Source organism: Carettochelys insculpta, chromosome 29 (assembly GCF_033958435.1).
Source record: "Carettochelys insculpta isolate YL-2023 chromosome 29, ASM3395843v1, whole genome shotgun sequence".
Taxonomy (NCBI): domain Eukaryota; kingdom Metazoa; phylum Chordata; order Testudines; family Carettochelyidae; genus Carettochelys; species Carettochelys insculpta.
This window is the reverse complement of record NC_134165.1, coordinates 12,090,401-12,112,542: the sequence shown is the minus strand read 5'-3', so window position 1 is coordinate 12,112,542 and position 22,142 is coordinate 12,090,401. Positions and strand designations below refer to the sequence as shown.

The window sequence follows — 22,142 nt, the reverse complement described above, 5'->3', positions numbered from 1 at the left end:
CAGACACAGCGGGGGGGCGGGTTGGAACTGACCTGGAGGGGGGGGACAGGGGCGGAGCGGCGGGGGGGGGGGGGGCTGGCGGGGAGGCAGGAGGCCGGGCGGGGGGGTCCCGCTCAGCCCCCTCCCCGCGCGGGGGCGCCGCAGACACCTGGCGCTCCGGGGCCGGGCCGGAGGCAGGTTGGGGGCTGGGCGGGGTATTTAAGGGCCGAGCCGTGGGGAGCGAGGCCAGAGCAGCCGGGGCGCAGCGCCGTCCGCCTCCTCCCTGCCCGGCCGGCCGAGATGCTGCCGGGGTGCTGGCTGCTGGCCGCGCTGCTGCTGGCTCCGGGCTCCCGGGGCGCCCCGGGCCCCAGCTGCGAGGACGGGGCCCCCCGGGCCGGCTGCGGGGCGCCCCCCGACAGCGCCAAGGCGGCCTGGGAGGCGTGCGCGGAGAGGGGCTGCGGCCGGGCGCTGGGCGAGCCCTGCGGGGTCTACACGCCCAGCTGCGCCCGGGGGCTGCGCTGCATCCCGCGGGCCGGCGAGCGCGCCCCGCTTCACGCCCTGCTGCACGGCAAGGGGGTCTGCCGGGCCGTGGGGGGCCGCAAGGGCGGCCGCAACCCCCCGGGCCCCGAGCCCCCGGCAGGTGAGTGGCGGGCCCGGAGCACCCCCGGGAGTTGGGGGGGGGGTCCCGACCCTGCGGGCAAAGGCTGCTGCTCCCCCCGCCGCGCCGGGAGCCCCGTCCCTTCTGGGGGTGCGGAGAGGGGTCCCCGGCTGGGCGCACCCGGGGGAGCGCCGCTCTTGACAGGCTCAGGAGTGGGGAGAGGGCGGACCCAGGCGGGGGCGAAGCTGCCCCCCACTCGCCCGTTGCCCCCCAGCGTGATTTGGAAAGGCGGGGGCGGAGAAAGGCCGCAGGTGGGTCGGGTCCCCTGCGCCGGCTTGTTGGGCGGTGCCGGGTGGAAGAGGGGCTGGGCGCCCCCCGAGAAGAAAGGGGGGCGGATAGTCACCCCGCCGAGCCCGGCAACGTGCAGCCCCGCCCGCCCCTGCGCCCGCCACTGACAGGTGCCAGTGGGGGGTCGGGGTCCCCCAGAAGCTGAGCGCCGGGGCGGCCCGCAGGAGAGAGTCAGGCTGAGTAGCAGAGCAGCTGTGTCGATGGTGGTGCACATCCCTCGGTGCACAGAAGAAACTGTGTTCCGCCCATGGGTGGAACAATTAGCGGGACCCGGTCACACGCTGGGTGGGGGAGTTGGGGGGTGCGACGGGCCCGACTCCGGCTCTTTGCGCCACCCCTCGAAAGCGGCGATTTTTCTCCGGCGATGCAGAGCGGACTTGAGCAGCACCCCGGGTTCAGCACTCGGGGGCGGGGAGAAAATGCCCCCTGGGCTCTGCAGCAACCAAAGCCGCTGCTGCATTGGGGACCCGGACCCTTGAGGGGGGCAGGACTGTCTCAGCCCCCCCATTCCCGTGCCCTGCTCACCAGTCCAAGGGGCGCCGGCTCCCCCTTGTGCCGGAGCGGGGGAGCGCAGCTGGGCACACTGCAGCCTGGGCACTTGGCAAAAGCAATTTGGGGGGGTCCCCTCCCCGCCCCCCCCCGAGCGCTCGGCGCTGGGTTTGCAAGGCCCCCGCCCCCCCCCGGCGCACCCCACGCAGCGCACCCGGGACTGCCGCGGGTGGCTGGGCATCCAGGGCACTGCAGGGGCCTGGGAGGGCTGGGACCTGGCTGTCGCCCAGGGCTGGTGGTAGCTCCTGAGAGCAATGGCCTACCTTGCCCCTCCCCCACTCAGCTGGGCCCGGAGGGGGTTGCACCCCCTGGGGGTACCAAGAGGCACCAAAGGCGCTTCCCCCAAACTGCCAGGCTGATGCAACTCGGCCCCCCGCCCTTCAGCACCTGAGGGGGCCCGATCCCTCCAGCAGGCGCTGTACAGGCTCTGGGGGGCGAGCAGGGGGCGGATCCGTGGCAGGCCTCGGCCTGAGCCCCGAGCTCTGTTTCCTTTTCCTTCCCAGGGGAGAGCCGGAAGGAGAACCGCAGGCCCAGCCACCCCACCCTGGAGCCTCTCTCCCCCCAGCACCACGGCCCCCTGACCGAGACGAACGGCAGCAAGGACCGGCTGCACCAGATCTCCCTGAACAGCGAGGGCAAGCCGGACCTGGAGACGGTGCGTGGCGGGCAGGCGCGGGGGACAGGGACAAGCGGAAGCCTCCCCTGGGTGCCTCCTGCCCTGGCACCCAGCTCGGGTAGAGGAGCCCGTGGGGATTGCTGGCCGGTGCCCCTGCAGCAAGGGGATAGCTGGGTGAGGCTGCCCTGTAGAGCCCCCTGAGCGTGTAGCCTGCAAACAGCTGCCCCAGCCCTGCAGTCACTGGCTGGGAGCACTTCTGCTGCAGGGACAGGCGCTCCCTGGCATGCCGGTTGCTCCTGCAGCCGAGAGAAGGGCACAGCCCAGTGCGTAGGCAGGGAGCAGGGCGGGAGAAAGGGCTGCGGGGAAGCCCAGTGAGTCCCGACCTGCCTGAGTGTGCAACCTCTCCGGTCCCCCGGCAGGCTCCGTGCCGCATGCACCTGGCAGCTGTAATGCTGGAGCTCAAGGCCCCGCTCTACCTGAGCGGTGAGGATATTTTCATCCCCAACTGCGACACCAAAGGCTTCTACCGGAAAAAACAGGTAGGGGCTGGGGCAGGCGCTCCTGGGCATGGGTGGGCACCTCCGGGGCGGGCGCTTCTGGGCGGGGGCTTCTGGGCAGGGGTGGGCATCTCCAGCGCAGGCGCTTCTGGGCGGGGGCAGGCATCTCCAGGGCTGGCACTGCCTGGAGGCCCCATGTGTGCTGGGTGGAATCTGAGCAGGGAGCCCTCCAAGTGCAGGGCAGGGAGGCAGCAAACAGCAGCTGGACACAGCATTGGACTGACTGGTGATCAGGGCACCAACCTCTGTGGCCAGTCACTGGCCTACATCCTGGGGGCTGCTCTAGATGAGTATGTTCCATGCTTCTGGGGCCACCTGGTCAGGCACGACCAGCTTCAGACCACCAGCGGCTGTAAACCAGGCCCCTCTGACTCCATGCATACTTTTGCCCAGCTGGGTCCTTATCCTCTCGGAGGACATCACAGCCTAGTCACTACAGCATAGGCCTCAAGAAACTCAGGTTCTAGTTGCAGCGCTTGTGACAACCTTGCTGTCCCTGCCCCGTGCCTCAGTTTCCCCACGTGTACCATGGATCTGATGATATTCCTGACCTCCTGTGTAAAGCACTTTGTAGTGCAGGGGTGTCATAGGCTAGAGGAGAAGCTGAGAGAGGCTCTTCTTGGCAGTCGTGAGGGATAGAAATATACTCCCAGGCTTGGGAAGGATCTCAGCTTTCAGGCAGTGGTCCCATGACTCCAGGAGCTGGGGATTCCTTGCAGGGGAGGGAAATGCCCCAGATTGCATCAGCCCATTGGTATAGCCTCTCTCCCCTGTCTTTTCCTGTTCCAGTGCCGGGCATCCAAAGGACAGAAGCGAGGCCAGTGCTGGTGCGTGGACAAGAAAGGCCACCCGCTGGCTGGCTCCGGGGGGCTGGAGGGAAACCCCCATTGCCTGCCCAATGGGAGTGACTGAGGGAGCGGGAGTGGCTGGAGGGGGCGGAGCCCGAAAGACACTGCAGGAGGAAGGGCCCCGGACATAGAAGCATTTGCCTTTAATTTATTACCTGGTGCTCTGGCTGTTGGGAGGAGGTGGCCTGAAGGGAGCGTGGGGGAGCTGCCCTCCTGCGGGGATCTGCCCCTGCCTCTGGGGATGCATCCTCTCCCGCCTGCCCTCGCCACACCCCAGGACCAGGCTTCCCTCTAAGTTTTTTTCCGTCCATGGGCGGAATAAATTTTGTTACATGCACTAAGGCATTTGGGCATGTGCACCACCAGTACAAACAGAGGCTGCTGGCTGTGGGTGCTCTGCTAATCAGCTGGGCAGCACCTGACTCTCTGCTGAGCAGCCGCCCCAGTGCTCAGCTGACAGAGAACGCTGCCCAGGCCTGGTGAGCACAAGCAGCAGGGAATAGCTCTGCAGGGGGGCACTGGCCCCCAGGCTCTGGGGTGGCAGCCTGGGGCCTATGCTGCTGCTTGGGGGTCTGCTAATGAAGGTGTTTTTATAATAAGCTATTGGGGGGGGGGGCTATGGCATCCCCCGTGCTCCCACCCCCCCCATGCATGTCCTGCCATGCGGGATGCCCCATTGGACTGGGGGAGGTGAGCTGATTTTCTGGGGGAGGAACAAGGCTGGTAGTGGAAGAGAGCTGCTAGCATTGGACTTGGGGGGTACTTGGGAAGGGTAGCCTGACATGGAGGGGCCAGCCAGCAGGTGCTCACCCCTACACATCCTACTCCCAGCAGCTGTAGCCCCACCCGTCCACACGCACCACGCTGCAGCCAGACACCTGTTCAGAAGCTGGGAGGGGGGCAGAGGGAGGGGGAAAGGGAATGGGGGGGTCAGTTAAGGGCCAAGTAACCTTTCACTTCCTGCCTTTCCTCTTCTGCTGGTCCCTTCGCCTCCCTCCACCCCCCAAAGGAAAGCCCGGAGGGGAGAGTCCCGGGGCCTGCCCGGTGTGGGGGGCAGAGGCAGCCAGAGTGGGGGTGAGGGGAAAGGCTGCCAGCTCCCCTCACTGCACAACTGTACCTTTGCTGTGCCCTGCGCTGCAGCACCTTTAGCGTAACGCTCTCTCTCTCTCGACCACTGTTGGATGCTTCTGGGATATTTTTATTTTCAATAAAGCTGAGGTTGGTTTTTAGCGGGGGGCTGATGCTTGTCTTCTTTCTGCTGCACCCCCTCCTAGGGTCCCCCCGACACCCCCTGAGGGCTTGCGGTGCTGGGGAGATAGGGAACGTCCGCGTGCCTTTGAACCGCAGACCCAGCCTAGGGCCGTGGTCACCCTGCGCCTGTCTTTGGAACAGGGTTCCTCTCTCGTGATGCTCAGCCATCCAGGGTGGTGCTGATGAGAGTTGCTGTGACCTGCTTTTCTTTGGCCACATTGGGCTTCACCGGAGGAATGAACACCCATCACGAGTGTCCCCTCCATTTTTTAACATCCATGTGTGGAATAAATTTTGTTCTGTGCACCAAGGCAGGGGCAGATGTACCACCCGTAGAAACACAGGCTGCCGGCTGAGGATGCTCTGCTGGGCAGCACTTGAATCTCTCCTGGGCAGTTGCCCAAGTGCTCAGCTTACAGGGAACGCTTACATGGCCTTAACTTCTTCCTGGAGCCTGTCAGCTGTCTTCTGTTTCATAAATGCTATTTACAATGCAGCTGGCATGTGCCCAGCATGCATGAGGCCAGTCGGGAAAAAATCAGAGCCATCCCTGAGCCTGTGGGGTGCAAAAACAAGTATCTTTTAAATCAGGGGTCAGCAGCCCCCAGCACTGGTGCCGAGAGTGGCACGTGAGCCGATTTTCATCAGCACACGAGGTGGGAATTCAGCCCTGTCCCTCTTCCCCATGCAGCCAGGAGCTTGCCCAAAGCTGTGCCAGCTGCAGATTAACAAAAGACCAGCTGATGCTAGCAACCAACACCTCCATGGGAAAGTTCTGCATCTTCGTTTATTTATTAGCGAAGCTGTTGTCAGTAGCACTATTAGTGACTTTAAAAAGCATCAGCGGCACTCGGACCGGCACTCAGACTGGCACTCGGCCTGTACACTGAGGTCAAAAGGTCAAACTTCAACATTCTGCCTCTGAAAGGTTGTTGATCCCTTTTTTATATCCTGGGCTGGACCACATCTCCCATGGTGCACCACGGTTCCCCTCTTGATAAGAGGAAGCAGTGGCTCATGGGAAATAGAGTCCAGTTGAGGAGTCTGGCCTGTAGAAGAGGGGGAGAGCGAATGAGGCTTCAAAACTTACAGCTCCCATGAGGCCCCCCTGAGAGTGCCGCAAGCCTGCATTTTTCCCGGCTTGCAGGTGTGTGCTTGTTCAAAAATCAGCTGCTCCTGTGGGAGCAAGGCCTGGCCAGGACTAGATTTGCTAAGTGGAAAATCTAACTCGATGGTCACAACTCACCAGAGCCGCTGCCACTGCCTCCATCGTGGCCATCACGTGCTTCTCCCACCAGCGCTGGGGCTGGTGTGGGGCAGAGACAGAGAGGAGCCCGGGGAGGCCAGCAATGGGCCCCTGGGGTGGGGAAGGAGGGGCAAGGGAAGGGAGCTGGCCCCTAATCAGCCGTGCTGAGCAGCAAAAGGCTTGAATAGTCCCTGGCCTCTTACGTGACTGCAGGCTCAATAACTCACAGCTGGAAGCTGGCATGACACCTTCGTCCCCCGGGGGAGCTCTTAGACCCACTGCTGCGCTGAGATGCAGCCAGCTCTGGGGCAGAGCACAGCAGCTCTTCAGCAGTGATGTAGGGCAGGGAGCGAAGGTGGGCACGCTGAGCCCCAGGGAGGTTACAGGGGGAAGTGTCAACTCTGCAGGGGGACAGGGGGCACCCATCCTGCTCTTTCTTGCTGCTTATCACACACACACACACACACACACGCGGCTGATCCACACTGCTCTCTCCCTGAGTCGCCCCAGGCACCTCAGGAGAGGATGCTGCCAACCCCAGTGCAAAGCATGCTGGGAATATCCAAGCGCCAGCAGCATGTGCAATAAGGAAGCGTCTCCACGCTGCCCGGTGGGGTGCAAAGGTACCAGCGGCCGGGCCGTGAGGACTGCGCCCAAAGGCAAAGTTTTCCCATGGTGGGTGCCCCGGCTAGGGCAGAGGTTGGGGCCATGTCTCTGCTAACTCTGCCCTGATAAGGACTTTATCTTATCAGCCCTGGGAGGCTGGTCCAAGGCCCCATCTCTGTCCCACATCCACCAAGGACTTCCCCGCCCCAGTCAGCTGAGCAGGCAGGGCTGCACCCTGGGAGCACAGCAGCTCCTTGGGGAGGAAGAGGATGGGAGGTCTGGGACGGCCGCTCTGATCCACGCCCAGCTCCCTCCCGGGTCAACATGGAGCCAGGACAGGAGCAGGCCCCCGGCGGAGCCCGGCGGAGGAAGAGGGACGGGCAATGGCGGGAGGACGAGGAGGCGGCTCAGGGGCTGAACGGTGAAGTGGGGACAGAGTGGGGATGAGGGGGCAGGGTGAGGGGGTGGGGCAAGGGGGGGCAGAGTGGGGTTTGGAAGAGGAAGGAGGAAATGTGGAGGGTGCAGGGTGAGGGAGTAGGGGTGTGGGGGGCAGGGTGGGGTGGGGGTGGGGCACGGGAGAAGGGGACATGGGGGCAGGGTGAGGGTGGGGCAAGGAAGGAGGGACGTGGGGGGTGCAGGGTGAGGAGGGGGCTGAGTGGGGGTGGGGCAAGGGAGGAGAGGATGGGGGGTGCAGGATGGGGGCAGAATGAGGGTGGGACGAGGGAGGAGGGGTGTGGAGGGCTGAGTGGGGGTGGGGCGAGGGGCATGGGGCAGGGGGTTGGGGCAAGGGAGGAGGGGGCATGGGGTGCAGGGTGGGGTGGGGTGAGGAAGGGGGGGCAGGGTGAGGAGGGGCTGAATGGGGTGGGATGAGGGAGGAGGGCATGTGGGGGCTCCAGGATGGGGGCAGGGTGGGGGTGGGGCGAGGGAGGAGGGGGCATGGGGGGCAGGGTGGGTTCAAGGTGAGGCCAGAGGGGGTGTAGGGACAGAGTGGGGGGGTGGGGGAGGAGGGGGTGTGGGGGCAGGGTGGGTTCAGGGGAAGGGCAAGGGGGAGTGGGGGGCAGGGTGGGGGTGGGACGAGGGAGGAGGGGGTGTGGGGTGCAGGGTGGGTGTGGGGCGAGGGAGGAGGGGGTGTGGGGGACAGGGTGGGGGTGGGGCGAGGGAGGAGGGGGCATGGGGGGCAGGGTGGGTTCAAGGCGAGGCCAGAGGGGGTGTAGGGACAGAGTGGGGGGGTGGGGGAGGAGGGGGTGTGGGGGCAGGGTGGGTTCAGGGGAAGGGCAAGGGGGAGTGGGGGGCAGGGTGGGGGTGGGACGGGGAGGATGGGGCATGGGGGGCAGAGTGGGGGTCGGTTGGGGAGGAGGGGGCGTGGGGTGCAGGGTGGGTGTGGGGCGAGGGAGGAGGGGGTGTGGGGGACAGGGTGGGGGTGGGGCGAGGGAGGAGGGGGCATGGGGGGCAGGGTGGGTTCAAGGCGAGGCCAGAGGGGGTGTAGGGACAGAGTGGGGGGGTGGGGGAGGAGGGCGTGTGGGGGCAGGGTGGGTTCAGGGGAAGGGCAAGGGGGAGTGGGGGGCAGGGTGGGGGTGGGACGAGGGAGGAGGGGGCGTGGGGTGCAGGGTGGGTGTGGGGCGAGGGAGGAGGGGGTGTGGGGGACAGGATGGGGGTGGGGCGAGGGAGGAGGGAGCATGGGGGGCAGGATGGGTTCAAGGCGAGGCCAGAGGGGGTGTAGGGACAGAGTGGGGGGGTGGGGGAGGAGGGGGTGTGGGGGCAGGGTGGGTTCAGGGGAAGGGCAAGGGGGAGTGGGGGGCAGGGTGGGGGTGGGACGAGGGAGGAGGGGGCTTGGGGGGCAGAGTGGGGGTCGGTTGGGGAGGAGGGGGCGTGGGGGGCAGAGTGGGGGTGGGACGGGGAGGATGGGGCATGGGGTGCAGGGTGGGGGTGGGGTGAGGGAGGAGGGGGGTGGGGGGCAGAGTGGGGGTCGGTTGGGGAGGAGGGGGCGTGGGGGGCAGAGTGGGGGTGGGACGGGGAGGATGGGGCGTGGGGGGCAGAGTGGGGGGATGAGGGAGGAGGGGGCGTGGGGGGCAGGGTGGGGGTGGGGCGAGGGAGGAGGGGGCGTGGGGGGCGGGGTGGGGGTGGGGCGAGGGGCATGGGGCAGGGGGTTGGGGCAAGGGAGGAGGGGGCATGGGGTGCAGGGTGGGGTGGGGTGAGGAAGGGGGGGCAGGGTGAGGAGAGGCTGAATGGGGTGGGATGAGGGAGGAGGGCATGTGGGGGCTCCAGGATGGGGGCAGGGTGGGGGTGGGGCGAGGGAGGAGGGGGCATGGGGGGCAGGGTGGGTTCAAGGCGAGGCCAGAGGGGGTGTAGGGACAGAGTGGGGGGGTGGGGGAGGAGGGGGTGTGGGGGCAGGGTGGGTTCAGGGGAAGGGCAAGGGGGAGTGGGGGGCAGGGTGGGGGTGGGACGGGGAGGATGGGGCATGGGGGGCAGAGTGGGGGTCGGTTGGGGAGGAGGGGGTGTGGGGGACAGGGTGGGGGTGGGGCGAGGGAGGAGGGGGCGTGGGGGGCAGGGTGGGTTCAAGGCGAGGCCAGAGGGGGTGTAGGGACAGAGTGGGGGGGTGGGGGAGGAGGGGGTGTGGGGGCAGGGTGGGTTCAGGGGAAGGGCAAGGGGGAGTGGGGGGCAGGGTGGGGGTGGGACGAGGGAGGAGGGGGCGTGGGGGGCAGAGTGGGGGTCGGTTGGGGAGGAGGGGGCGTGGGGGGCAGAGTGGGGGTGGGACGGGGAGGATGGGGCGTGGGGGGCAGAGTGGGGGGATGAGGGAGGAGGGGGCGTGGGGGGCAGAGTGGGGGTGGGACGGGGAGGAGGGGGCGTGGGGGGCAGAGTGGGGGTGGGACGGGGAGGATGGGGCGTGGGGGGCGGGGTGGGGGTGGGGCGAGGGAGGAGGGGGCGTGGGGGCGGGGTGGGGGTGGGGCGAGGGAGGAGGGGGCGTGGGGGGCGGGGTGGGTGTGGGGCGAGGGAGGAGGGGGCACAGAGGTTGCAGCGTTTCAGGGACCCTAAGCTGGTGCCCAGCTATGGGTGGGCTCTGCGGGGGGTCGGGGTGGGGGGACAGGCCCTGGCTGCCCAGCAGGCAGGGGTGGAGCAGCCTGCGGCGCGCAGCTGCCAGGGCAGGGAGCTGCACGCAGTGTCACAGCCGGTGCGTTTCCAGACCCCTGTGTCTGTGCCCAGCTGGAGGGGGCTGGGGGTGACCAGCAGCTGTGCTGGGACGGGCAGGCGAGGAGCGTCAGGTGGGGCAGTGCCACGCTGCAGGCGTGGGGGCAGTCCGATGCCCTCCTTAGTGCCCCACACCATTCACGGAGGGGGCTGGGTTGCCCTGGCAGTGTCACAGGGGCCCCAGAGTTGGAGCAGAAGCAGCCCCTCAGGAGAGGAGCCTGCGGGGGGGGGGCAGGATTATGTGGGTCCCCCCCCACCCGCTCACCTTCGTTGCAGCCTCAGCCAATGGCAGAAACGGGGTGTGCGGGGGAGGCCCAAGCCCCCACACATGGGATCTGTCTGGCCATGCCGCAGTGCCAGTGCATTGGGTTGCCAGGGGCACCGGGCTGGGTCTCTTTGTATTCAGAGAGCCGCCGACCCTCTCTGGCATGGACACGTGCCCCACAGTCACGCACTCCTGGCTGGGCTGTACTGACCCGCGTCTCCCCCCTCCGACTCCTCCCCAGGCAGCGCCCAGCAAGCAGAGAGCATCAGCAGCCTCATCCGATGGCAGAGACACATGGAGGTAAGGTGCGGGGTGGGCAGCGGGGAGGCAGCGGAGGGACATGTGCGGGGGGTGGAAAGTTGTTGGGGGAGGGTGCTGAGTGCTCCAGAGCAGGGTGCGGAGAGGAGCAGACCAGCTCCAGGGGCCCCTGCCCCACCCCCAGGCCCTGGTGCCAGCTGGGGGCACGTCAGGGGGCAGCTGAGAGTGTGTGAATTGGGGGGGGATGTGCTGCCCCGTTGCAGGCTGGAGGGGGGGCCAGTCACCACCTCATGTCTCCCCCTCCCGGGGCAGGTGGTGAAGTCGGAGCTGCTGGAGCAGGTGCGGGTGCAGCTTGGAGACCTGCTGGACAGGGCCCTGGAGGAGGCCGCCCAGTCCTACCCCCTGCCCCACCAGAAGGGCCGGCTGGAGAGAGAGGACAGGTGAGAGCAGGGGCTGGCGGAGCCGTCCACCCAGTACCTCATACCCCCAGCCCCACCCTGGGTTGCCCCTGCTTTGGGAGCCTCTTCCAGGCTCCAGACACCTGGGGTGTGACACGGGGATGGGGACACTGACACAACAGCAATGACCCCCCTCACACCTCCTGCCCAGACACCAGCCATGCCCCTTTCCCTGGTGGGTAAGTAGAGTCACCCACAGCCTGATCTGGTAGCAGGGGTGCTGGGTTGGGACTCAGGACACCTGAGTCTAGCCCCGTCCCTGCTTCAGACTGTTGGCAAGGCTCTGTGCCTCAGTTTCCCCTCCCGGTTTGTGATTGCTTCTGGGGACATCATGATGTCAGTGGATGGCCATGAACCTCTCTGCTCCAGAAGCCATGCTGCCGGAGAATCCCCATTAGCCACCAGCAGTACAGGGCCTATGACACACAGCCGAGCTTTTCTGGTTCCATCCCATAAACATTGGTGGCACCAGATGAGAAAGGGGTGGGAAGTGCACTAGGAAAGCAGCACCAGTTTGGGGGTGCAGGATACACCCCGGACCTAACCCCCATCCTCATTGAACTCCTTTAGGGGCAGAGGTTCCCTGCTGGAGAAGCGGAAGGTGTTTGTTGAGCAGCAGTCACTGCTCGAGTGAGTATGGCCTGGATTGGCATGTCCCACACGTACAGGGCCAGGAGACGCCCGTGTGCGCCAGTCCAACTCAGGGAACTGGATCTGATATCGTAGCACATCCAGACAGATGCAGGGCTGGTGGGCCCAGGGCTGGTGGAGTTTGTGGGGCTCCCCGGGTTCTGGGGTTGAGCAAAAAATGGGGGATTCGGTGTGCAGGTGGGGGCTGCCAGCCTGCAGGCTGGGGGTGCAGGGCCAGGAGGGAGGGAGGCTGGGGGGCCAGGGGTGGGCGTGCAGGGTCCGGGAAAGTGTGGAAGGGCTCTGGGATTCGAGTGCAGGAGGTAGGGTATGGAAGAGGAGGGGAGTGGGGTGTGTGAGTGGGAGGTAGGGTGCAGAAGTGGGGTGGGGGCACAAGGTCTGAGAGGGAGGGGACTGAGGGCGCAGAGCCTAGGAGAGAGGTAGGGTATGGGTGGGGTATGTGGGTGGGGGCAGAAGTGGGGTGGGCGTGCCTCAGTTTCCCCTGCTGTAAAATGGGGGTGATGGTCTGCAGACAGCTTAGTTACCGACGGCGGGAGGATTCGCACCCGCCCCCCCAGCCACGAAAGAGCAGCGGGCACAGGATGGGGCGGGGCCATCCCTCACCTCCCTCTCTATCTCTTTTCCAGTGAGCTGCTGGAGGTGGAACACTTCCGCACCATCTACCACATGTTCGTCGCTGTGCTCTGTGTCTTCATCCTCAGCACCCTGGCCGTGGATTTCCTCGACCAAGGGAGGTATGGCCGGAGGGTCCCTGCCTCCCTCAATCACAGCCTTTTGTGCCTGGGGGGCGTGGCCAGGGAGGAAAATCCCTGCCCTGACCAATCAGAGCACAGCGTTTCAAAGGGAGGGGCGGCGGAAAGACCTCTGCCCCAACCAATCACAACATTTTGTGCCTGAGGGCGTGGCCGGGCGTGGCTTTGTGTGTCTGGATCCTGGGAGGATGCTGCCTCAACCAACCAGCGCCTCATGTGCCTGGGGGGCAGGATGTGGGGGTTCCTTTGCTCCCAGAGATGATCTGGAGACCCCCAGCCAAGACCTCCGCTTGCCCTGAAGGAGGAGAAATCGGCATTTTCTCCGGCATCCCAATGCCCACCCCGGGGAGACTCCCCCTTCCTCTGTCCATCCCACAAAGCTGGGCAGGAGGTGGGGTTCAACCACGAGAACACGAGTTGGGTCCCCTCCCCCCGCACTAGGACAATACGTGGCCCAAGGGCTTCCCAAGGGAGCGTCCGGAGGAAGCCTTGGGGAGCCCTCTCTGGGGTCCGCAGGGTCGAGAAGGTCCATAGCTTCCTCCATAGGTCGGTGAAGGTTCACAAGACCTCAAGGAAAGGTTCTGGCCACAGGGCCCATGACGCCCGGAGGGGCCCCAGGGTAGCTCCGAGTCCTGTATCACCCTCCGCAGGTTAGTCCTCGACTTTGAGCTCTTCATCTTTGCCTTCGGCGGTCTTCCCACGGCGCTGTCTGCCTGGCTGGTCATGTTCCTCTACACCCTGCTGCTCCCCTACAAAGCCCTGCAGCTGTGGGCCGGCTCTTACCGCACCGTGCGCTTCCCCCGCCTTTTTACCGCTCTCCTCTGGGGGGCGCTGCTGGTCTGCCACGCCACCATGCTTGGCTTCTACCCTGTCTACATCCTGATCCACCACGAGCTGCAACCTGCGTCCAGGTTCATTGTCACCCTCGAGCAGGTGAGCACCGGGGCCGGAGCACACGGGGACAGGACCCGGCCCAGGGAGGGCGGCAGGGCCCTGTGGCTCAGTAGGGGCAGCCGTGCTTCAGCCACTGGGCAGCTGTTCCGAACTCCTGCTGGCCCCACCGTAGGTGTCTCCAACCAGATGTTTCTCTGGGCAAGTTCTGGGAGTTTCCCTGTGGTTCCGCACACAGTCCCACAAAGCTGGGGTCGTGCGACCCTCCTGATGGGGAGCCAGCTTCAGCTGGGAGGTCCGTGTGGGGTATGGGTGGAAGGCACAAGGGAGGAGGTTGGAGCTGTAGGTGGGGCTAGGCTGTCTGTACTTGGCCACCCCGGGAACCAGGGCCTCCCACTGCAGCTGTCGCTGGGGCGGTTCAGTCTTCTGGGGACAAGCAGGGTCAGGAGCACGAGCCGCCGGCTGCAAAATGCCCTCGTCCCTCCTCTCCAGATCCGGTTCCTGATGAAAAGCCATTCGTTCCTGCGGGAGGCCGTGCCCGGGATCATCCGCATCAAGCCGATGGACGGTGAGTTCTGATCGCAGAGCCCAGCTCTGCTTCTACTAAGGGCCAGCTGGTGCCCCTCTCTGCCACGGCCCAGGGCCAACCAGTGCCCAGCCAGTGCCCCTTTCTGCCAGGGCCCAGTGCCAATCAGTACCCTGCCAGTGCCCATCTCTGCCAGGGCCCAGTGCCAGCTGGTGTCCCCTCTGCCCGGGCCTGGGGCCAGCCAGTGCCCATCTGGGCCAGGACCCAGTGCCAACCAGTGCCCCCCTCTGCCAGGGCCCAGGGCCAGTACAGGGCCCTGTCCTAGCTCCCCCCTCCAGCAGTCCCCTCAGACATTTCCTAGCCAGGCATCTTTTTCTCCCTCCAGGGGTGGGGAAACCTCCTGCGTTTTCAACCTACTTGTATTTTCTGTTCTGCCCAACGCTGATCTACAGGGAGAGCTACCCCAGGTAAGCCCGGTGCTGCCCACAGCGCAGGGGGCGGGAGGGGGCTGGTCTTTTGCCAGTTTCCCTAGGGGCTGTGCTGAGGGCAGTGGGAGTCCCACCTCCGGGCCGCCCCACGCCCTGCAGCCTTGATCTGCTCCCACAGAGTGGGAAGTCCCAGCCGCTGACCGAGTCCCTTCTCCCTAGGACCCCCTACATCCGCTGGAACTACGTGGCTCAGAACTTTGCCAAGGTGAGGCCAGTGGCTTTCCTCCAAGCCTGTTGCAGAGAGTTGCAGGCCAGTAGGGACCCTGCCCTTCCAGCCTGCCCCCCTGAGCTAGGAAGGCAAAGGCCGCCTGGGCTAGAAAGGTGGCCACTTGGCTAGCTGCAATCACCTCAGGCCTTGGGGGAGCTGAACTGGTGTGCACCACGGGCAAAGATCAGGAGACCTCAACGTGGCATCAGTGCCCCAGGCCCCACCCTGGCAGGGTGACAGATAGGTGCTTGGTGGCAGCTCTTGGGGGATGCACCTCCTCCTTTTGCTGACATCATAATCGCTACCTGGGGTGCCCCCTCACACCCTGTTCCCCCTCGGGCACCACTCGTCTAGGGCAGACATTCTCAGCAGGCCGGCCCTGCCCCGTGGTGCAGAGAAAGTCACAGGGTGGGGAGTTTTGATTTCGGGGAAAGACCAAAGATCTCCCCAAAGCAGAAATATTTCGGCAGGAAATTGTCCATATTCAGATTCCCAAAGAGGGGCAGAAATTGGATCCCAGTTTGGGAGGGGAGTTCAGCCTCTAGCCAGCAACCTGGCTGCAGTGGGACCTTTGGGCCTCTATGTATGGTCCAAGTGCCGGAGAGACTTTGGAAAGTCACTTAGGCTGCTTCTACGCTTGCCCCCTCCCCTCGGAGGGGGCATGGTAATGAGGCTATTTGCAGCAGGCTAATGAGGTGCTCATGTGCATATTCAGCACCTCCTTCACATAATGGTGGTGGTGCAGATTGCAGAGGGCAGACTTTGAATTGCAGATGGCCGGTGTAGACGGGGGCAGCTTTGAAATAACTAGATTGGAGTCAGGGAAGGGCGAAGTGGGGCACTTATTTCAAAGCTGCCCCCAGCTACACAGGCCATCTGCAATTCGAAGTTTTCCCTTTGCAATTCGTGCTGCCGCCATTATGCTAATGAGGCGCTGAATATGCACATTAGCGCCTCATTAGCCTGCTGCAAATTGCCTCATTACCATGCTCCCCTGAGGGGTGGGGGCGAGTGTAGAAGCAGCCTCAGGCTACGTCTACCCAGCAGCGTTACTTCAGAATGACCCATTCTGGAGATTTGCAGGAAGAGCTTAGTCTGAAATAACACGTCCAGACGCAACACGGGTCTTGAAATAGTGCTCGGCTATTCTGAAGTGGAGCCTTCAGGTGCAAAGGAGCCTGTTTCAGATTAGAGCCCCTGGAAACACTATAGCTTATTTCAAAAGATCCCCTATTCCCTCTCTACACAGCCCCTATTGCAGTGGTTCCAACCTGCACGACACGGGGACCCGTTTTGCCAATCACTAAGACAGCACCTAATCACAGGACCTAACATTACCCACACCACCAAGGGCTCCTTTACCTGCACATCTACTAATATAATACATGCCATCATGTGCCAGCAATGCCCCACTGCAATTTACATTGGCCAAACTGGACAGTCTGTCCATAAAAGAATAAATGGACATAAATCAGACATCAGGAATGGTAACGTACAGAAGCCTGGGGGGGACACTTCAGTCTCCCTGGACACTCAGTAACAGATTAAAAAGCAGCCGTCCTAAAACAAAGAATTTCAAAAATCAAATGGAGAGAAATCTCTGAGCTGCAATTTATTTGCAAATTTGACTCCATCAGCCAAGGATTAAACAGAGACTGGGAGTGGCTGGCCCCTAACAAGAGCAGCTTCTCTGCCCTGGGCGTTGATATCTCTCCATTAGACTCTGACAATGCGTCACGTGCCCCCGTCTGATCTGACTTGTTTTTTCCTCTTTTGATACATCCTCCTGATAACCAGCCATTTCCACCTTGCTGAATAGACCTTGTCAGCTCTGGCCCTGCCTTTCACTGGGACCCCACTCTTTAAATACCCTCTGGAAACTGCCCCGCCCCTCACTCATGCATCTGACGAAGCGGGTCTTTGCCCAAGAAAGCTCATGCTCCAAAATATCTGTTAGCCTATAAGGTGCGCCAGGACTTCTTGTTGTTCACTAAGGCTTTGTGACCCAGGGCAGTGCAAAGTGGGGTGCGGGGTGCTTCTCTCCCTGGAAAATGTTTTAAATAAATCTTGATTTGCCCTCCTCTTTGCTCCCCTCCTTCCCACCCCCCCGGCTTAAAACCCTCGCAGCCCCCAAAACACCTCCGCACCTAACTCACACAAGCACCACTTCTGCCCCCTGCTGCTCCTTTGCTGGGCCACGGCCACACGGCTCCCCCAGCCCTCCTAGTTCCTTCCCCCACCTGCAGTGTGGGCAGGTCTCTGCTTTGCCACACTGAAATGGCACTCAATTTAATTCGTTTGACGGCTGGATCCCTCCTGCTGGCTGTTAAATGAATTAAATGGAGTCCCATTTCAGCGCAGCCTGGCAGGGACTGGAAGCCAGACGAGTGAGCAGCGGGAACAGCAGGAGCTGCAAATGGCTCCTTAAAGAGCCACATGCGGCTCGGAGCCACCCAGCCGGCGACCCTTAGAAAATCTAATGGCGATCCATATGTATGGTTCAAACAGGAGAGGCCGACCCCACAGAGAATGGATAGATGATGTAGTAGATTGGTGCAGAGCTAGTCTACAGAAACTAAGCCACTCCACACTGGACAGGGAAAGATGGAAGGAAATAGCGAGAAAGGCATCAGACACCAACGGGCGCTGAGCCCACGGTTATTGCTGTTGATGTTGATGATCCATATTTGGGTCCCAACCCATTGGCTGGGAATCCCTGCCCTATTCCTACCAGCTGTTTCAGAACAAGAGCTATTTCTAGTGGAATGCGATTTCCAGAATTTGAAAAAACACATAGATGTCCTGGGGCACCTTACAGACGCCCAGATTTATTGGAGCAGAAGCTTTAGTGGGCAAATTCCCACTTCGGCAGATGCCTCTGCCACCAAAGCTTCAGCTCCAAAATATCTGCTAGTCTCAAAGGTGCCCCAGGGCTTCTTGTTGTTTTTGCAGATACAGATGAGCACGGCTGCCCCTCTGATACCAAGCTGGAAATAAGCCGTTCGCTCTTTGGAAACTCTTTCGAAATAGCGGGTTTGCTGGATAGACGCTCACAACGTTATTTCAGAATAGTGGTCGTCATTCTGAACTAACTTGGCTGCGCAGAGACAGCCTCAGAGTCCTACTTACGACAGCTTCATTAATGCACACGTGAAGAGGCAGAGCTTTCCCATTTAGGCGGCGCTTGGAGGCATTGGCCGGTCTTTTGTTAGCACACAGGCTGCCTGGCTTTGAGCAAGCTCCTGGCTGCATGGGGAAGGAGGGGCTGGGCTGAGCATCCCGCCTCACTGGATATTGGCGCGCATGCCGGTCTTGACACCCGTGCTGGGGGTTATTGACCCCTCAGCCGGTCCTTGGTGGTCCAAGCTACCAAGGCCGGAGTTGCAGCCCACCTGAGCTGATTTGTTCAGGCAGGCGTGAGCTGCCCTGGACCTCAGTGGCCTCTTAGCCCCGACGCACCATGGCCACGGTTGCGGGCTCTGTGAGGGAGGCTTTGGGAGTGGGGAGGTGAGCGGGAGCCGTGGCCCTGACTGGGTTGTCCCGGCAGTTCCTGGGATGCCTGTTCTACTGCTATTTCATCCTGGAGCGCCTCTGCATCCCCGTCTTCACCAACATGAGCAAGCAGCCCTTCAGCACCAAGACCTTGGTGCTGTCCATCTTCAACAGCACCCTGCCAGGTACGCAGCAGGGCCCCCTCCGCCCCGCCTCCCTGCGTGGGGCTGCAGGGAGCTGGGCTGACCCGAGAGGGGCAGAGCATGTGAGGGGGGCTGTGTGGGGAGGAGCTGGGGGCTGGGGTGGCTGTGGGAAGAGGCATCCTTTGGGGTGGGGGAGGTCACAGCTGTAACCGACAGGCCAGGCTATCTGGGCAGGGTAGCGGTGACCCCTCAGGACTGAGGCAATCACGGGCAGGGAGGTTGGTGTGGCTGCGGCAACGGGGTGTGCTGGGAGAAGGGGCCCCCCCCGGAGTGGCTGGGGTGGGGAGCAGAGACCAGCTGGCCAGCCCCAGCACTGAGCGGCCCAGCCCTGGCCCGCCCGCCCGTATCTCCCCTAGCCGGACGCCTCCTCTCTACCCCGCAGGGACCTTCCTGCTGTTTCTCTCATTCTTCGCCTTCCTGCACTGCTGGCTGAACGCCTTTGCCGAGATGCTGCGCTTTGCCGACCGGGCCTTCTATAGGGTGAGCAGGGCCAGGGATAGAAGGGCCACCCTCGAGTGGGGAGCCCCCCCCAACCCCCAACCCGGGACGAAGGTTCCCTCTAATTTTTTCCACCCAGGTGGAATAAATTTTGTTATGCGCACCAAGGCACATTGTGATGTGCACCACCCATAGACACATGCTCTGCTCATCAGCTGGGCAGCACCTGAATCCCTCCTGGGCGGCCGCCCCAGCACTCATACGGGGATCACTTCTTGGGACCCAGGGAAGGCTCCAGGGCCTCCCTTGCCCACCCCCCTGAAATCTCTGCCCTGCTGTGACTGTGCCTTCTGCTGGGGGCTCCCGAGTGGGTTTGCAGTGCCCATGCCCAGCGGGGCTCACCTGGCTGTGGAGCTGGGAAGGGGACTGGGTGGCAGCTTTGGCTGGGAGCTACAAGAGGGGCAGGGGGTGTTACTGGTGGAGCGGAGCTGCAGGGGCAGGAGGTCGGGGACACCAGAGCTCTGGGGCTACGTGGGCACCACAGGTGCTGCAGGTAGGCGGGCAGGCGGCTGAGCAGGGTGGCACACTTGGCCCAGGCTCACTCCCATTTCTGTCCCGTCCTCGCACACCCAGGATTGGTGGAATTCCACTTCCTTCTCCACCTACTACCGGACGTGGAACGTGGTGGTTCACGACTGGCTCTACTACTACATCTACCAGGACCTGTTCTGGGTACGTGGCCCTGGTGCCCGGCTGATGCTGCCGCCAGCTCTGTGGAACCTGTGAGGTCTGGAGGGGTGCGGGCGGCGTTCTGACGTTTGGTCAGGACTTCCCGCCTCATGCTCCCCCCCGGTTCCTCTGGCTAGTCGACGCATCTGGGTCTGGGACAGAGGGCTGGACACTGAGGGGGTTCTGCAGATGCCCGTAGCCCTGCTCCAGTGCCCTGGCCCAGGCCAGCAGCCCAGATGGAAGGGGACGTTCACCAGCCAAGGTGGACTCAATGAATTGGAAATAGCCGCTGACACAAGGCGGCTTCAGGACTCTGACAGAATCCCGGTTCCTCTCTGGCCAGATGCAGGCCCGGTTAGAAGGTGAGCCACGAAAGATGGGGCTGGGATGGAAGCTGGGGGGTAGATGCAGAAGTCGGGTACAGCCAGGCTCCATCCTCCAGATCTAGCTCCCTGCTGTGGGGTGGTCTCCTGCGGTGGAAGGCATTCACGGTGCAGCGTTTAGGGAGGGCTGGGGAGCCGGTCTCTCCACCAGGATGGTGTGGCTCTAGACGCCCGTGGTCTTTCCTGACGCATCTGAGCACCAGCCTCCGCCCACCCAGAGGAAGAGCAGGGATGGCCCATTGGCCTGGGGGAGCTGGAGTCCGGGATCCTGCTCCTTAGGCGCAGGGGCTTCGTGGCTCTGTGGTTCAGGGGCTTCGTTCTGCCTTCCAGCTCTTCAGAGGGAGGTCCCGGGTGGCCGCCATGCTGTCGGTCTTCATCGCATCCGCCGTCGTCCATGAATATGTCCTCACCCTCTGCTTCGGCTTCTTCTACCCTGTCATGTTCACCCTCTTTGCCGTCGCTGGAGGTGAGTGCCGCCTCGTGCTGGCTCGTCTAGGGAAAACAGGGAGCAGTTTGTCCAGCCCCCGGTGGTGGCCATATAGAGAGGAGAGGACGAGGTGGGTCTCAGCCCAGTTCCCTTCAGGGATCTGTCAGTAGAAAGAGATGAACGGGCCTATTTTAGAGCAGGGGTAGGGCTCTTTCTGGGACTAAAACATGCCCCCGGTGCTCTTTCCTAGGGGCTATGCTGCCCCCCTCACCACAGTGTCCGGGCGCTTGTCATGACCATCCTGGGGTGACTGGAGGTGTAGGGCATTGACCGCAGTTGGCTTGAGTGAGGAGATCAGGACGGCGTCCTGCCAGGCTACGGCGTGGGAGAAGGCCCCAGCTCCCAAGCATCTGCCCAAGGGCGGTTCCTGGGGTGGCCTGACAGGGATGTGCCTGGGGCAGTGGATGGGTAGGAGAGATGGGGGACCCCGGTGGGGTGGGGAAGGGAGGCGTGAGGCGCGTGAGAGGGACAGTCACTGTCCCGCCTGCCCTGGGCTCTCCCCTCAGTGACCTTCAACTTCCTGCTGAACGACAAGCGGAAGAGCCCGATCTGGAACATCATCATGTGGACCTTACTCTTCGTGGGCCTGGGCATCCAGGTGTGCCTGTACTGCCAGGAGTGGTACGCCCAGATCCACTGCCCACTCCAACAGGTGAGGGCACCGGGGCTGTGGTCACAGAGGGTGGAGCTCACCAGGCCGCCCCCTGTCAGATGGCTCCAAGCCTCGTCAGGGTCCCTGGCCACACTAAGGCAGCCTCCGTCTCCAGGTATGTGGGTCACCGCCTGTCACTCTAGCCCGGTAGCCACGGCCATCTCTAGGTTGTGACCATGGCCTGTCCCTGCAGCAGAGTGGTTGGCCCTCATCCTCAAGCCTCAGGCCTCTCCCTCTGGGACAGGCAGCACCTCACCTCCACCCCGACCTAGCCTAAGTCCATCACCCGCCAGGGCAGCCAGGGTCCAGCTCTGTCACTAACTGGATTTCCGGGGGCGGGGGTGTCTCCACAGAAGACGTTGTGGGGGCTGGTGACACCGCGCTCCTGGTCCTGCCGCAGCTAGGGGCTCGTCGGGTACCGCCTTCCCCGTCGTTCCAGGGGCACTCAGCTGTGCCCAGGCCCACCGGACCCCCCAGCTACCGAGAGCTCCTGCTGCCGGGAAGCGTGGTGGAGCCGTACACGTCCTCCTGCACCCCCGGGCTCCTTACCTGCTCGGCATGTGCAAAGCGGATGGGGCTTGACCACGTTTCCCCCACAAGGCCTGTGGTCGCTTCTCCAGGGAGGCTGTGGGCATGAGGCACTGCCAGGGCCTGGCTCTCTGAAGACACCTGGGTGAGGAGCAGCAGCCACGCACCAGCAGGCTACACTGGATATTCCTGTACTGAGACAGTGTGGGGCAAACGGGCAAGATCGAGGGCCAACCTCAGCCCTTGGTTCAAGCCCCACAACTGGACTGTCCTTTCCATCCACCCCAATGCCGGGGAAAAGCCACACAGGAGAATTCTGCACACACATATGCACACACACACAAATGTCCCTGGCTCAGCAGGTTATTGCTCCATCGCTGGATAAGACTCCGACTCTGGAACTGTCTCACTCTTAAATTATTGGGTGTCGGCCGTGGCACCAGGCCCAGCTCCTCTCGTCACATAACCCCCGAACAGGGGCAGGCAGCAGAAATAGCAAGAAGAGCCATTTTTTCCCAATTCAGTGAAAAACTCTGCAATTCGAGGTCTGCAATGCATGTGAATACGAGATGGTCCTTAATAAACCTAGTCAAACCAAACGTTTTGCAGCCCGTTTTAAGACCAGCACGCGTGCACCAATGTGGGATGTGATACACCTTTACTGCAGGACGTTCACAAACTTTTTATATATTCCATTTCCTCACACTTGACGTGTGCGTTTGTACCACCGTTTGCCTGACGGTGCCTTGCCTGTGAGGGCTCCAGCAGCCCCTGCTCCCGGCTGCAGACACACCTCTGGCTGACAGGCAGCGGGGAGCGAGTCAAAGGGGAAATGGAGCTCTCTGCCGAGCAGCCGCCTTCCCTCAGCCCCCAAATTCCTTCGTCCTTCCCCTCACTCTCTTTTCCTTCCCACTTTGTGCGGCCTGATCCCTTCCCCATTCCCCCGGCTCCC

The 22,142-nt window shown here is 63.1% G+C and overlaps 2 protein-coding genes across 2 annotated transcripts; both read left to right on the top strand.

Annotated features, from left to right (window-relative positions):
• The first annotated feature begins 225 nt into the window (after nt 1-225).
• Nucleotides 226-4,724, top strand: IGFBP6 (insulin like growth factor binding protein 6). The gene is made up of 4 exons (XM_074979624.1): nt 226-619; nt 1,978-2,129; nt 2,510-2,629; nt 3,437-4,724. The coding sequence occupies exons 1-4, from the start codon at nt 280-282 to the stop codon at nt 3,557-3,559; spliced, it is 735 nt and encodes a 244-aa protein (XP_074835725.1). The 5' UTR covers nt 226-279; the 3' UTR covers nt 3,560-4,724.
• A 5,479-nt stretch (nt 4,725-10,203) lies between these two features.
• Nucleotides 10,204-21,783, top strand: SOAT2 (sterol O-acyltransferase 2). The gene is made up of 14 exons (XM_074979822.1): nt 10,204-10,349; nt 10,620-10,747; nt 11,336-11,395; nt 12,040-12,147; nt 12,816-13,098; nt 13,549-13,624; nt 13,968-14,049; nt 14,230-14,275; nt 17,826-17,955; nt 18,356-18,453; nt 19,045-19,143; nt 19,854-19,989; nt 20,517-20,662; nt 21,016-21,783. The coding sequence occupies exons 1-14, from the start codon at nt 10,344-10,346 to the stop codon at nt 21,064-21,066; spliced, it is 1,449 nt and encodes a 482-aa protein (XP_074835923.1). The 5' UTR covers nt 10,204-10,343; the 3' UTR covers nt 21,067-21,783.
• Nucleotides 21,784-22,142: the final 359 nt, after the last annotated feature.

Coding starts and splice junctions, on each gene's coding strand:
- SOAT2 (XM_074979822.1), top strand. Junction 13,625..13,967: donor CCGCATCAAGCCGATGGACG/GTGAGTTCTGAT, acceptor TTCTCCCTCCAG/GGGTGGGGAAACCTCCTGCG. Junction 20,663..21,015: donor TCCACTGCCCACTCCAACAG/GTGAGGGCACCG, acceptor GTGTCTCCACAG/AAGACGTTGTGGGGGCTGGT.
- IGFBP6 (XM_074979624.1), top strand. CDS start 280: ATGCTGCCGGGGTGCTGGCTGCTGGCCGCGCTGCTGCTGGCTCCGGGC. Junction 620..1,977: donor GGGCCCCGAGCCCCCGGCAG/GTGAGTGGCGGG, acceptor TTTCCTTCCCAG/GGGAGAGCCGGAAGGAGAAC. Junction 2,130..2,509: donor GCAAGCCGGACCTGGAGACG/GTGCGTGGCGGG, acceptor GTCCCCCGGCAG/GCTCCGTGCCGCATGCACCT.